This window comes from Microchirus variegatus (genome assembly GCF_963457635.1).
Source record: "Microchirus variegatus genome assembly, chromosome: 21".
In the NCBI taxonomy this organism is placed as follows: Eukaryota; Metazoa; Chordata; class Actinopteri; order Pleuronectiformes; family Soleidae; genus Microchirus; species Microchirus variegatus.
The window spans coordinates 20,465,382-20,481,010 of record NC_139822.1 but is presented as its reverse complement, the minus strand read 5'-3'; the positions used below and the strand labels follow the sequence as shown (position 1 = coordinate 20,481,010).

The window sequence follows — 15,629 nt, the reverse complement described above, 5'->3', positions numbered from 1 at the left end:
CGTGACGCTGGAGTACAATCCACACTCCTGGAACAAGGTCAGCGATGGCTCCGCCCTGATCACATGGTCACTGAATCCTCACTGCTGATTGGTTCCCTCTCTCTCTTTTGCCCACGCAGATCGCTAACATGTTGTACCTGGAGTCTCCAGCAGGGGTTGGGTTTTCCTACTCTGATGATCGCGACTACGTCACCAATGACACGGAGGTCAGTGACGCTGCTGAAACTGGGCTCTGATTGGCTGATGGGTGATGACGTGACGGCGTGCGTGTGTGTGTGTGTGTGTTCTCAGGTGTCGATGAACAACTACCTCGCGCTCAAACATTTCTTCCGTCTGTTCCCTGAATTCTCCACTAACCGTCTGTTTCTGACCGGAGAGAGTTACGCAGGAATCTACGTGCCCACGCTGGCCGAGAGGGTGATGGAGGACGCCAGCCTCAACCTGCAGGTACACACCGGTACTGCAGCCACTGGGTTTGGCTTGTTGTTGTTGGTAACCATGGTAACCCCGCGGTGTCGTTAGGGCGTTGCCGTGGGAAACGGGATGTCGAGTTACGAGCTGAACGACAACTCCCTGGTGTTCTTCGCCTACTACCACGGCCTCCTGGGAAGTGGACTGTGGAGCCGGCTGCAGACGTTCTGCTGCAGCGAAGGATCGTGTGACTTTTACGACAACCAGGACCAGAACTGCTCTGCCAGTGTGAGTCTGGACCTGGTCCTGCTCATGTGGTCTGAACCCACTTTGAAGCGGTTTACTAAAAACCTGTCGTCCACAGGTGTCGGAGGTCCAGACCATCGTCTACAGCTCTGGTCTGAACATGTACAACCTGTACGCTCCGTGTCCAGGTGGAGTCACTCAGAGAGTCAGGTGAGCTGTGGCCACGCCCCCCCGCAGCAGGTTTGTGACCTCACAGGTGTTGACTTCCTGTTATCAATGTGTTGATCAGTGTTGAACAAGACCAGCTGGTGATCAGGGATCTGGGAAACTCCTTCATCAACCACCGCTGGACTCAGCTGTGGAATCAGGTGAGTGTTGACGCTCAGGTGTCAGGCTGTACAGCAGCGCCCTCACCTGGTCACTCCTCACTGTGCAGAAGTTACGAGGCCTGGCGTCGGTTCACCTGTCGCTGCGTCTGGACCCGCCCTGCACTAACTCCACCCCCTCCACCCTCTACCTCAACAACCCGTACGTCAGAGACGCTCTGCACATCAGCCCGACGCCTCTACTGGACCATCTGCAGGTAAACACCTGAGCTCACCCTGTGGACACGCCCCCCCCCCCCCCGTGTGGACACGCCCCCCTGCTGACACGCCCCCTCTGCTTGTCTCCTCAGTTCTGAGGTGAACCTTAACTACGGCCGACTCTTCATGGACGTGAAGAAACAGTACGAGAAGCTGCTCGCTGCTCTGGTCAGTGACCTTTACATCACATGACCTCTGACCTCATCACTGGTCACCGAGCCTCCTGATTGGTCAGTCAGGTGGAGGGGGCGGTGCCTAATAATAAACGTGTGCCACTCTGTGCAGAAATACCGTGTTCTGATCTACAACGGGGACGTGGACATGGCGTGCAACTTCATGGGAGACGAGTGGTTTGTGGAGTCTCTGCAGCAGCAGGTAACTTCCTGTTCACTGATCAATATTCACTGATCAATAATCACTGATCAATAATCACTGATCGATGACAAACGGCCTCTGAGACCCTGTCCTGTGACCTGCTGTCAGGTGAGCGTTCAGCGGCGTCCGTGGTTCTACGACGACCAAGACGGTCGTCAGGTCGGAGGCTTCGTCAAAGAGTTTGACAACATGACCTTCATCACGGTCAAGGTGAGCCACCATGATGATGATGATGATGATGATGATGATGATGATGATGTCATCAGCTGACCTCTGACCTCTCTCTCCTGCAGGGCTCAGGTCACATGGTTCCATCAGATAAACCAGCTGCTGCCTTCACCATGTTCTCCAACTTCATCAAGAGACTTCCCTTCTGACCTCTGACCTTTGACCTCTTTCACTGCCGGCCAATCAGCACAGCTGCCTCCTGTTTCCTAGCGACTGATGATTGTTTGTATTTGTCTTAATGTGTCAATAAAGTTTCTTTTGAATGTGGTCTGTCTCCTGTGTCCTCGAGGAATCAGCTGATCAAATGTATTGATTGTTTGTTTTCCATGTTCTGTGAACATGAAGCATGAAAGACGTGTTCTGTGTTTGTGCTGCAGGGGGCGCTGTGTCTCTGTCAATGCAGAGGAATTCTCATCCCTACATCTGTATGATGTTTATATATATATATATATATACTTATATATTTATTTATATAAATATGAATATACATTTATATATATTTATTTATACAGATGTATGATGTTTATATATACTTATATATAAATTTAAATATATAAATATATATATATATATATATTCACAGACAGTTTAGAGACAGATATATCTATCGATAGATATGGATATTAGTGACGTCATTTAGTTTTCTGTGTGCGGGGGCAGAAGAAGCTGCTGATCAGAGTCCTGACTCCTCCTCCTCCTCCTCCTTAGCTCCTCCTCCTCCTCCTCCTCCAGCAGCAGCTGCAGGGATCAGGGATGCTCGTGTCCGGTCTCCCCGGCCTCGGTGCTCGGTGTCCGGTGTGATTCTCGGTGAATCTCGGTCATGGTTCAGAAATCACGGAACGGCGGGGTTTTCCCCGGAGCTCAGGCCGATCAGAAGAAGCTGAAGGTCGGCTTCGTTGGTCTGGAAGGAGGCGGGACAGAGTCCAGCAGAGACGGAGCTCTGCTCATATCAGGTAAACACCGCAGTGTGTGTGTGTGTGTGTGTGTGTGTGTGTGTGTGTGCGTCTGTGCGTGTGAGAGAGAGAGAGAGAGTGTGTGTGTGCGTGCGTGCGTGCGTGTGTGTGTGCGTGAGAGAGCGAGAGTGTGTGTGTGTGTGTGTGCGTCTGTGTGTGTGTGAGAGAGAGAGAGAGTGTGTGTGCGTGTGTGTGTGTGCGTGAGAGAGAGAGAGTGTGTGTGTGTGTGTGTGTGTGTGTGTGTGTGTGTGTGTGTGTGTGTGTGTGTGTGTGTGTGTGTGTGTGTGTGTGTGTGTGTCATTATCAAAAGTTTCATGGATTTTATACATATATACACGTGTATATATACATATATGTATACATAACCTATATATAATATATAATCATAACCCTATATATACATACACGTGTATACGCCTGTGTATATATACATATATACACACGTATATATACTCCTGTATATATACATGTCTATATGTACTGTGTGTATATACATATATTTACACTGGTTAGGGTTATATGTAACCCTATATGTATGTATATATATATATATATATATACAGTACATATATATATATACATATATATATATGTATATATGTACTGTGTGTATACATATATATATATATGTATATATGTACTGTGTGTATATATATATGTAGATTGTGGATGAAGACAATAAAAGACTCGTCCTCGTCCTTGTCCTCAGGTGTGGACGAGGGGCCTCGACGTCAGCGCAGCAGCGTCTCTGGAGGAAAACGTCCTCCTAAAAGAAACGCCCTCTACAGGCGACTGCAGAACTTTCTCTACAACGTCCTGGAGAGACCGAGAGGATGGGCCTTCATCTACCACGCCTATGTGTAAACACCTGTCTGTCCTCTGTGTCCTCTGTCCACTGTCCTCTCTGTCGTCTCTGTCCTCTGTCCTTCATCTACCACGCCTACGTGTAAACACCTGTCTGTCCTCTGTGTCCTCTGTCCACTGTGTCCTCTGTCCTCTGTGTCCTCTGTGTCCTCTGTCCTCTGTCCTTCATCTACCACGCCTATGTGTAAACACCTGTCTGTCCTCTGTGTCCTCTGTCCTCTGTGTCCTCTGTCCTCTGTGTCCTCTGTCCTCTGTCCTCTGTGTCCTCTGTGTCCTCTGTCCTCTGTCCTTCATCTACCACGCCTACGTGTAAACACCTGTCCTCTGTCTTCTGTCCTCATGTCCTTTCTCCTTGTGTCCTCATGTCCTTGTGTCCTTGTGTCCTCTCTCCTTGTCTCCTTGTGTCCTCAGGTTCCTGTTGGTCTTCTCCTGCCTCGTTCTTTCTGTTTTCTCCACCATCAAAGAATATGAGAAGAGTTCAGAAGACGCTCTCTACATCCTGGTATGACCTTTGACCTCTGACCTCTGATGTGTGACCTGTGATGTGTGACCTCTGACCTCTGACCCCTGAACAGGAGGTGGTGACCATCGTGGTGTTTGGTGTTGAGTACATAGTGAGGATCTGGGCTGCAGGATGTTGCTGTAGATACAGAGGATGGAGAGGACGACTGAAGTTTGCTAGGAAACCTTTCTGTGTCATAGGTCAGTGCACCTGTCTGTCTGTGCACCTGTCTGTCTGTGCACCTGTCTGTCTGTGCACCTGTCTGTCTGCACCTGTCTGTGTCATAGGTCAGTGCACCTGTCTGTCTGTGCACCTGTCTGTCTGCACCTGTCTGTGTCATAGGTCAGTGCACCTGTCTGTCTGTGCACCTGTCTGTCTGCACCTGTCTGTGTCATAGGTCAGTGCACCTGTCTGTCTGTGCACCTGTCTGTCTGTGCACCTGTCTGTGTCATAGGTCAGTGCACCTGTCTGTCTGTGCACCTGTCTGTCTGCACCTGTCTGTGTCATAGGTCAGTGCACCTGTCTGTCTGTGCACCTGTCTGTGTCATAGGTCAGTGCACCTGTCTGTCTGTGCACCTGTCTGTCTGCACCTGTCTGTGTCATAGGTCAGTGCACCTGTCTGTCTGTGCACCTGTCTGTCTGCACCTGTCTGTGTCATAGGTCAGTGCACCTGTCTGTCTGTGCACCTGTCTGTGTCATAGGTCAGTGCACCTGTCTGTCTGTGCACCTGTCTGTCTGTGCACCTGTCTGTGTCATAGGTCAGTGCACCTGTCTGTCAGTGCACCTGTCTGTCTGTGCACCTGTCTGTGTCATAGGTCAGTGCACCTGTCTGTCTGTGCACCTGTCTGTGTCATAGGTCAGTGCACCTGTCTGTCTGTGCACCTGTCTGTGTCATAGGTCAGTGCACCTGTCTGTCTGTGCACCTGTCTGTCTGTGTCATAGGTCAGTGCACCTGTCTGTCTGCACCTGTCTGTACCTGTCTGTCTGTCTGTGTCATAGGTCAGTGCACCTGTCTGGCTGCACCTGTCTGTCTGTGTCATAGGTCAGTGCACTTGTCTGTCTGCACCTGTCTGTACCTGTCTGTCTGTCTGTGTCATAGGTCAGTGCACCTGTCTGTCTGTGCACCTGTCTGTCTCTCTCTGACTCGTCTGCCTGTCTCTCTCTCTCACCTGTCTGTCTCTCTGGCCTGTCTCTGTCTCTCTGACCTGTCTGTCTGTCTCTCTCTCTCTGACCTGTCTGTCTCTCTGACCTGTCTGTCTCTCACTCACCTGTCTGTCTCTCTGACCTGTCTGTCTCTCAGACATCATGGTGCTGATAGCCTCCATCTCAGTCTTGGCTGCTGGGACTCAGGGAAACGTCTTTGCTACGTCAGCGATTCGTTCTCTTCGGTTCCTTCAGATCCTGAGGATGATCCGTATGGATCGAAGAGGAGGAACCTGGAAGCTGCTGGGATCAGTGGTTTACGCCCACAGTAAGGTGAGACGCCCCCTGCTGGATCAGTGGTTTACGCCCACAGTAAGGTGAGACGCCCCCTGCTGGATCAGTGGTTTACGCCCACAGTAAGGTGAGACGCCCCCTGCTGGATCAGTGGTTTACGCCCACAGTAAGGTGAGACGCCCCCTGCTGGATCAGTGGTTTACGCCCACAGTAAGGTGAGACGCCCCCTGCTGGATCAGTGGTTTACGCCCACAGTAAGGTGAGACGCCCCCTGCTGGATCAGTGGTTTACGCCCACAGTAAGGTGAGACGCCCCCTGCTGGATCAGTGGTTTACGCCCACAGTAAGGTGAGACGCCCCCTGCTGGATCAGTGGTTTACGCCCACAGTGTGTCCTGATGACCTTACTTGGTTGTTGCTCGTCTTCCCTTTAGCTGTTAGCGTTAGCTGTTAGCTGGTTTCTCTGCAGGCGTTAAAGAGAACAATGATGATGAAGCAGAACATTCACAGGGAAGAGATTTATTCTTAGACTTTGTCTCCAGAGAGTTCTAAGGAGGACGGATATATCAGTTACACAGTCTTTGTGATGCTCAGCAGTCCTGTTGGCGCTAGTTAGCCTTGTGTTAGCATGCAGGTCATTTCCATAGTTCTCTTCTAACTGTGAACCTTAGTCTGCAGTGATCTTCTGTAGAAGTGTGATGGATCATCAGAGCAGAGGAACCTTGCAGCTAGTTAGCTTCCAGCTATCTGCTAACTGTGCTGCAGGTTTTTGCTGATGTAGGCCACGCCCACAAATACAGTATACATTTCTACTAAAATATACCTGGAGGAGTCAAAAGGCTGTTGGTTTAAAGGGTTCAGAGATTCATCTGGACTATTTTATTATTGTTCTTCATGACTTCATGACTGTGGTCTACAGATAATCCAGGTTGTCTGAAGAACCCTCTCTGTTCTCTGAAGAACCCTCTCTGTTAGAACCCTCTCTGTTCTCTGAAGAACCCTCTCTGTTAGAACCCTCTCTGTTCTCTGAAGAACCCTCTCTGTTCTCTGCAGAACCCTCTCTGTTCTCTGAAGAACCCTCTCTGTTCTCTGAAGAACCCTCTCTGTTCTCTGAAGAACCCTCTCTGTTCTCTGAAGAACCCTCTCTGTTAGAACCCTCTCTGTTCTCTGAAGAACCCTCTCTGTTCTCTGAAGAACCCTCTCTGTTCTCTGAAGAACCCTCTCTGTTCTCTGAAGAACCCTCTCTGTGTTCTCAGGAGCTGATCACAGCCTGGTACATCGGTTTCCTGTGTCTCATCCTGGCAAGTTTCCTTGTTTATTTGGCAGAAAAAGAAGATAACGCTCAGTTTGAGACGTACGCTGACGCCCTCTGGTGGGGACTGGTAAGACTGACACACACACACACACACACACACACCCCCACACACACACCCCCACACACACACACACACACACTCACACACATACACACACATACACACACACACTCACACACATACACACACATACACACACACACTCACACACATACACACACATACACACACACACACACACACACACACACACACACTCACACACTTGTGTTTGTGTTCACTTGTGTGTGTGTTGTGTGTGTGTGTGTGACTCACCTGTCTTCCTGTATTGTTTTTTTCAGATCACCTTGACAACCATTGGTTATGGAGATAAGTTTCCCATCACCTGGAACGGTCGTCTTCTGGCTGCCACCTTCACTCTGATTGGAGTTTCATTCTTCGCTCTGCCCGCGGTGAGCTTCTCCTGAGGTCACCTGAGGACTCATGAGGTCACCTGAGGTCACCTGAGGTCTCCTGAGGTCACCTGAGGTCTCCAGAGGTCACCTGAGGTCTCCTGAGGTCACCTGAGGTCACCTAAGGTCACCTGAGGTCACCTGAGGACTCATGAGGTCTCCTGAGGTCACCTGAGGTCTCCTGAGGTCTCCAGAGGTCTCCAGAGGTCACCTGAGGTCACCTGAGGTCACCTGAGGTCACCTGAGGTCACCTGAGGTCTCCAGAGGTCTCCTGAGGTCTCCTGAGGTCACCTGAGGTCTCCTGAGGTCACCTGAGGTCACCTGAGGTCACCTGAGGTCTCCAGAGGTCACCTGAGGTCTCCTGAGGTCACCTGAGGTCTCCTGAGGTCTCCTGAGGTCACCTGAGGACTCCTGAGGTCACCTGAGGTCACCTGAGGTCACCTGAGGTCTCCTGAGGTCTCCTGAGGTCACCTGAGGTCACCTGAGGACTCCTGAGGTCACCTGAGGTCACCTGAGGTCACCTGAGGTCTCCTGAGGTCTCCTGAGGTCACCTGAGGACTCATGAGGTCATCTGAGGTCACCTGAGCTTCTCCATGGGTCACATGAGGTCACATGAGGTCTCATGAGGTCATCAGAGGTCACCAGAGGTCACCTGCTCTCTTCTGTCCTCAGGGGATCCTTGGTTCTGGTTTTGCTCTGAAGGTTCAGGAGCAGCACAGACAGAAACACTTTGAGAAGAGACGGAACCCAGCAGCTGGACTCATACAGGTGAGCTGAGACTGTGACATCACAGTCTGCACTGCAGTGATGTCATCACAGGTGAGCTGCACTGACCATCATCACACAGTCTGATCCTGGATCTGATCCAGATTGAATGCAGTGCTGATGTGAACAGTGATGTCATGTTTTCACACATGGGCTTTTACTTTGAAAGAGCAGAATATTCCTTGTTGTTTCCATGGAAACAGTGGTGTGTGTGTGTGTGTGTGTGTGTGTGTGTGTGTGTGTGTGTGTGTGCAGGCAGCGTGGAGAGTTTACGCCACAAATCTGAGCCGAACTGATCTGTCGTCAACGTGGGATTATTACGAGAGGACGGTGTCTGTGCCCATGTACAGGTGACATCATCATCATCATCATCATCATCATCTTCATCATCATCATCATCATCATCTTCATCATCATCATCATCATCATCATCATCATCATCATCATCTTCATCATCATCATCATCATCATCATCATCATCTACATCATCATCATCATCATCACCATCATCATCATCATCACCATCACCATCATCATCATCATCATCTACATCATCATCATCATCATCACCATCATCATCATCATCATCATCACCATCACCATCATCATCATCATCACCATCATCATCATCATCACCATCATCTTCATCTTCATCTTCATCTTCATCCTCATCTTCATCATCATATTCATCTTCATCATCATCACCATCATCTTCATCTTCATCTTCATCATCATATTCATCTTCATCATCATCATCATCTTCATCATCATATTTACATGTTTACAAACACTGGAGGTAAATGTAAACACAAACAAATAAACCTCAGTGAGATCTTCAGGTCAATTTGAACTCTGACCTCAGGTCAGTACAGAGACCACGTCATGGACACAGTTCACACAGTGAGCAAACACTAGGGGGCAGTGGAGAGAAACACAACCAGGACCAGACTCTGCCACCTAGTGGACTGGAGTGTCCTCACACTGTGTGTCTGTGTCTTCAGGCTGATTCCTCCTCTCAATCAGCTGGATTTACTGAGGAACCTCAAGAACAAGTCAGGACTCTCTTTCAGGTACAAGTACACACACAGAGTACTACGAGTACTTCATCAAATACTTCATGATACAGATGTAACCTGTGTGACGCTCTCTGTCCTCTTCAGGAAAGACGTCCAGCCTGAACAGTCTCCAAGGTTAGTGTCCACTTCTGTCCTGACCTCTGACCTCAGTGACCTCTGACCTCTGTGACCTCTGACCTCTGTGTCAGTGACCTCTGACCTCAGAGACCTCTGACCTCAGTGACCTCTGACCTCCTGTTCATCAGAGTCAGCTAACCTCTGAAAGACACCTCGAGCATTAAAGGGAAAAAGACGTCTCTAACCTGTCTGTCTGTCTCTAACCTGTCTGTCTGTCTCTAACCTGTCTGTCTTTCTCTAACCTGTCTGTCTTCAGTCATAAAGTCAGTCTGAAGGAGAGAGTTTTTTCATCGCCCCGAAGTTCAGGAACAAAAGGAAAAGGTTCTCCACAGAACGGTGAGTGAGGACATCATCACAGACACAATCACACGATCACAGACACAATCACACGATCACAGACACAATCACACGATCACAGACACAATCACACGATCACAAACTTCTGTCACTAAATGTAATGAATGTGATGAATATTCATGATATGTAAATGATTCATTGTCCTGTCGTCATGACGCTGTGATTCTGCTTTGTCTTTATTTTAATGATTCGTTTCTGCAGTGGTTCCATCTGTTGGTCCTGGTCCTGGTCCTGGTCCTGGTCCTGGTCCTGGTCCTGGTCCTGGTCCTGGTCCTGGAGGTCCAGCAGGAGTCCAGACCCTGAGACGGTCTCCCAGTGTGGAGCCATGTCAGGAGGACAGTCCCAGTAAGGTTCCAAAGAGCTGGAGCTTTGGGGAACGAAGTCGAAGTCGACAGGCGTTCAGGATCAGAGGAGCTGCTTCAAGACAGAACTCTGAGGGTAAGATCAGCCAATCACAGCCAAGGAGAACCTGGACCCAGACTCCACAGAGGACCTCGTTCTCTGGAGGTCAGTCCTGGACCCAGACTCCAGAGAGGACCTCAGTCATCACTGAACTAATACACTTACTCTCTGTCCCAGTGGTCACTTTCTGTACTGCAACTAAAACACACTCTGTATCTAAATATAGAGGCTATGGTTTTCCTCAGTTCACTTGTGGTTCAGGACTCATGTCCAGGTCTTGTGGTTCAGGACTCATGTCCAGGTCTTGTGGTTCAGGACTCATGTTCAGGTCTGACAAACACAGGTAACAGTTTAATCAGGTTTAGATCTCCACAGTCCTGAGGGGTCCAGTTTCCAAAGCCAGACCTGAACCAATGCCAGACCCGACCTGGTGATGTAAGACCCGATCAATCGATTGATTATGATCGAGGAGATCAAATAATAATCAAAGATGAGTCAGGATTTAAAGGAGCCGAGAAGTGAGGAAGAGGAGGAGGAAACAAAGTCTCATCATCTGGTTTAAACTGGATCAGACTGTTTATACTGGATCAGACTGTTTATAATGGATCAGACTGGATCAGACTGTTTATACTGGATCAGACTGTTTAAACTGGATCAGACTGTTTATACTGGATCAGACTGTTTAAACTGGATCAGACTGTTTATACTGGATCAGACTGTTTAAACTGGATCAGACTGTTTATACTGGATCAGACTGTTTAAACTGGATCCGACTGTTTAGACTGGATCAGACTGTTTAAACTGGATCAGACTGTTTAAACTGGATCAGACTGTTTAGACTGGATCAGACTGTTTATACTGGATCAAACTGGATCAGACTGTTTAAACTGGATAAGACTGTTTAAACTGGATCAGACTGTTTAAACTGGATCAGACTGTTTAGACTGGATCAGACTGTTTATACTGGATCAAACTGGATCAGACTGTTTATACTGGATCAGACTGTTTAAACTGGATCAGACTGTTTAAACTGGATAAGACTGTTTAAACTGGATCAGACTGTTTAAACTGGATCAGACTGTTTAAACTGGATCAGACTGTTTAGACTGGATCAGACTGTTTAAACTGGATCAGACTGTTTAAACTGGATCAGACTGTTTAGACTGGATAAGACTGTTTAAACTGGATCAGACTGTTTATACTGGATCAGACTGTTTAAACTGGATCAGACTGTTTAGACTGGATCAGACTGTTTATACTGGATCAGACTGTTTAAACTGGATCAGACTGTTTAAACTGGATCAGACTGTTTAAACTGGATCAGACTGTTTAAACTGGATCAGACTGTTTATACTGGATCAGACTGTTTAAACTGGATCAGACTGTTTAGACTGGATCAGACTGTTTATACTGGATCAGACTGTTTAAACTGGATCAGACTGTTTATACTGGATCAGAATGATGATGATGATGATGATGGTCTTTGTCCTCTCTCTCCTCCTTCAGTGCTGATAGAGATGCAGGACGAAGAGTTCAGACAGAAGAGCTCACCAGGTCAGCACACACACACACACACACACACACACACACACACACACACATTAGTGTACACAGTTTGTTGCTGTGGAGGTCTGGTTCTGGGTCAACTGGACCTCAAAGAAGAAGAGGGATGGTCTAAAGTCCAGGTCCCCGGGGCGCATGTTTGGACCTGGTCCAGATGTTTAGACCCGGTCCAGATGTTTAGACCTGGTCCAGAGGTTTGGCCCAGATGTTTGGACCTGGTCCAGATGTTTAAACCCGGTCCAGATGTTTGGACCTGGTCCAGATGTTTGGATCCAGTCCAGATGTTTGGACCTGGTCCAGATGTTTGCAGTGCTGCAGTGTCGAGTGCTTCAGGTTGGTGGCGCTGTGGTTCTTTCAGATGCGAGTCTTCCAGGAGAAGACATGGCTGACGACAACAAGAGCTGCCACTGTGAGTTCGTCCCTCAGGACCTGACGCCGGGGTTAAAGGTCACCATCAGAGCCATCTGGTATCAAAGCTTTTATTTTGTTGAATCAGAGAAATGATCTTGTTTTTTTGTTTGTTTATCGACTCATGGTTCAGTTTTAGCTTCACTCACCTTTGTTTGCTGTTTATGATTCATTATTGTTTTGTTTTTATTGGTTTGTGTCCAGGGTCAAAGGTCACCATCAGCTGTGGGGTAAGACCCATTAGTGAGATGTTGTAGTTCGCTTCATCCTTTTGTCTTTCACTCTTTCTGTTGTTTTGTTGTTTTGTTGTTTTGTTGTTTTGTTGTGAGGTAAGAACTTCTTCTTCTTCTCTGAACTTAAATGTCCTTGATCCAGAATCAGATTCTGACTGCATCAGTGTCAGTTTGTAAATAGATGATTTCCATGACTGTTGGAAGTGTCAGTTTGATGGAGACCAGCAGGGGGCAGCGGTCAGTGACTGTGTCTGTTGTGTCGCAGCATCATGCGCTTCATGGTTTCAAAGAGGAAGTTCAAGGAGAGTCTTCGTCCTTACGACGTGATGGACGTGATCGAGCAGTACTCAGCAGGACACCTGGACATGTTAGCACGCATCAAGAACCTGCAGTCCAGGTACCTGACCTCTGACCCCTGACCCCTGACCTCTGACCTCTGACCTCTGGATGACTGATGTGTGGTCCTTTATAGAGAGCAGAGACACTGTGTCCTCTTTTGTCTCCACAGAGTGGACCAGATTGTTGGCAGAGGGACGCCCATCACGGACAAAGACCGTCCCAAAGCGTCCAGCGAGGAGCTTCCTGATGACCCGAGCATGATGGGACGTCTGGGGAAGGTGGAGAAGCAGGTGATGTCGTCATGATGTCATCACGTCTTTAATGATGTCTCTCGAAGACACGCCTTCGTCTCTGACTCTCGGTCCTCTGTAGGTTCTGTCCATGGAGCGGAAGTTGGACTTCCTGGTGAACATCTACATCCAGAGAATGGGAATTCCTCAGGCTGAAACCGACGCCTACTTTGGATCCAAGGAGCCGGATCCAGCTCCGCCCTACCACAGTCCTGTGGACCAGCTGGACAAAAACCAGTCCAAAAACCTACAGTCAGTGTTGTTGTTTATCATGTTGTTGTTGTTTACACCTTGTTGTGTATTTGTTTGTTTGATGTTGTTGTTTATGTAGGCCGTTGCCTGGCGACCATGTGGAGAAGATTCGCTCTGGGATGAAGATGGTTCGCTCCAGCAGCTCCACCGGACACAGGAACTACAGCGCCCCCACATGCCCACCCTCCACCTCCTGGCAGCCTATTAGCTCCCAGCTGCCTCAACAGGCTCCGCCCCCCTCTCAGTGTAGCCACGGCAACACGCCGAGTCCGGTGGGAGACGGGTCTCTGGTTCGACTCCCACCTCCTCCGGCTGGAGAGAGACACGGCGGGAACCGATCCAACCGTCAGAGCACCGGAGAGCGAGGGGGGGCGGAGCGAGGAGGCGAGGCAGCCAATGGGAGCGCAGGGGGAGGGGCAGGGGGAGGGGCGGGCGAGGAGGTGAAGGTGGACAGCGACACGTCCGTCTCCATCCCGTCAGTGGACCACGAGGAGCTGGAGCGTTCCTTCAGCGGGTTCTCCATCTCACAGTCCAGAGAGAACATGGACTTCCTCAACAGCAGCTACTACAACAGAGCAGGGGGCGGAGCCACGCTCTGCGCCGCCGTACGTCCGTACATCGCTGAGGGCGAGTCCGACTCCGACTCGGAGCTCTGCGCCCCTTCACCTCACTCAGACCAGGTTTGGACCAGAACCAAGAAGGACTGAACCAGCGCTGGACGTGAAGAACTGTCTACTGTCAACTGTAGAGGGCAGCGTCGCACTGTCTGCAGCACATTATCAGGAGAAGAAGAGTTTAACACCAGCTTTAGAGCAAAGCATCATGGGAACACAGAGGTGTCTGCACTGTATCTGAGTCTGATTGGTTTGCCACCATGACACGCCCACATCTCATTGGTTCACCACTTTGACACGCCCACATCTCATTGGTTCACCACTATGACACGCCCACATCTCATTGGTTCACCTCTATGACACGCCCACATCTCATTGGTTCACCTCTATGACACGCCCACATCTCATTGGTTCACCACTGTGACATGCCCACATCTCATTGGTTCACCACTGTGACACGCCCACATGCCATTGGTTCACCACTATGACACGCCCACATCTCATTGGTTCACCACTGTGACATGCCCACATCTCATTGGTTCACCACTGTGACACGCCCACATCTCATTGGTTCACCACTGTGACACGCCCACATGCCATTGGTTCACCACTATGACACGCCCACATGCCATTGGTTCACCACTATGACACGCCCACATCTTATTGGTTCACCACTATGACACGCCCACATGTCATTGTTTGCTTGTATTAAATCTATACTCTGACTTTAATATTGTGTTTAAAGTGTTTCTTTATCTAATTCTGTATCAATGTTCAAACAAAGGAATAAAATAAGTCGTTTCTCTTGTTTTGTCTGTGATTCCACGTCAATAAAAGGTGAAACAGTGACGTTTGGTTCTTTAGGAAAGAATTTGTAGAAAAGGTTTAAAACCTGGAGAACAAGAGTGTTTGAAGAGGTTCAGTCAGGTTTTCGATGACATCATAGGTTTTCGATGACATCATCACAGAAACAGCACTAGTTAAAGTGAGTAACCTCAGATCATCTCATCAGAAACCATTGATCATGACGTTCTCCTGCAGACGATCACAGGTGCTGCCCCCTGCTGGTTTAAATCACATTTATCTGACAAACAAACGTTACCTTTGACTTTAGTGATATTTATGCAGATGACACAGTTATTGATCAATAACAGTCTTTGATCAGCTGTAACTTTTTAAACTCATTATCCTCTAAACACCTGACTAAATGTTCAAGTCTGTTTGAAACCTTCAGCATTAGTACTGACAGGAACAGGAAATAGAGACACTGCCCCCTGGTGTTCGCTCACTGTGTTTCTCTGTGATCAGACCTGAGATCATGTTTGTGATGATTCTATACAAATAAAACTCAACTGAATTTAAAGTCATAAACTTTAAGACTTTTACTGAAGTAATATAATAAAAAAGTATATTTTATAACAGGAACCTCTTCATCACAAATCCAAGACCGGAAGCTGAAGTTGGCTGAGGAGGAAGCGCTGCTGGCCCTTTAAGACTCTGGCCGTTGCCTTGGTTACAGCCCGGACGTAACGCACACACACACACACGCAGCACAGAGCGTTAGCTTTAGCATGTGAGCATCTCCACACGGAGGACTTTTAATCACTTCCTGTTTCTGTTCCTGACGAAAGGTGAGAAATAACAACCGGAAACTACCGCTGCTGACGTCACACGTGTCTGTGATTAGCTGCATGGCTTTCGTTAGCTTCAGTGGCTAACGTCACCGTGACTTAGCTTTAGGCTCGACGTGACACTTCCGGTGTGCAGCTGATCGTGGTACTGGCCCTCATACTGATGATGATGATGATGATTATAGTGATGATGATGATGATGATGATGATGGTGAT

General features: G+C 48.6%; 2 protein-coding genes across 2 annotated transcripts in view; both read left to right on the top strand.

Moving 5' to 3' along the window:
• The window catches only part of ctsa (cathepsin A), a gene marked incomplete at its 5' end in the record, with an annotated part of 11,850 nt that extends 9,739 nt beyond the window's left edge, over nt 1–2,111 (top strand). Inside the window, 12 exon segments of the mRNA XM_083908107.1 lie at nt 10–37; nt 120–206; nt 292–447; nt 523–699; nt 776–867; nt 947–1,025; nt 1,094–1,212; nt 1,214–1,240; nt 1,334–1,409; nt 1,527–1,616; nt 1,725–1,826; nt 1,910–2,111. Coding sequence (XP_083764233.1) covers nt 10–37; nt 120–206; nt 292–447; nt 523–699; nt 776–867; nt 947–1,025; nt 1,094–1,212; nt 1,214–1,240; nt 1,334–1,409; nt 1,527–1,616; nt 1,725–1,826; nt 1,910–1,993 — 1,117 coding nt within the window.
• Nucleotides 2,112–2,664: 553 nt separating this feature from the next.
• kcnq2b (potassium voltage-gated channel, KQT-like subfamily, member 2b) lies at nt 2,665–13,875 on the top strand (the record flags this gene model as incomplete). The annotated part of the gene is made up of 20 exons (XM_083908106.1): nt 2,665–2,797; nt 3,507–3,657; nt 4,073–4,163; nt 4,237–4,363; nt 5,464–5,639; nt 6,855–6,980; nt 7,256–7,366; nt 8,039–8,134; nt 8,387–8,481; nt 9,133–9,201; nt 9,292–9,321; nt 9,581–9,660; nt 9,883–10,119; nt 11,590–11,637; nt 12,005–12,113; nt 12,259–12,297; nt 12,553–12,684; nt 12,796–12,916; nt 12,999–13,174; nt 13,248–13,875. 20 exons carry the CDS (start codon nt 2,665–2,667, stop codon nt 13,873–13,875), a joined length of 2,775 nt encoding a protein of 924 aa, XP_083764232.1.
• Nucleotides 13,876–15,629: the final 1,754 nt, after the last annotated feature.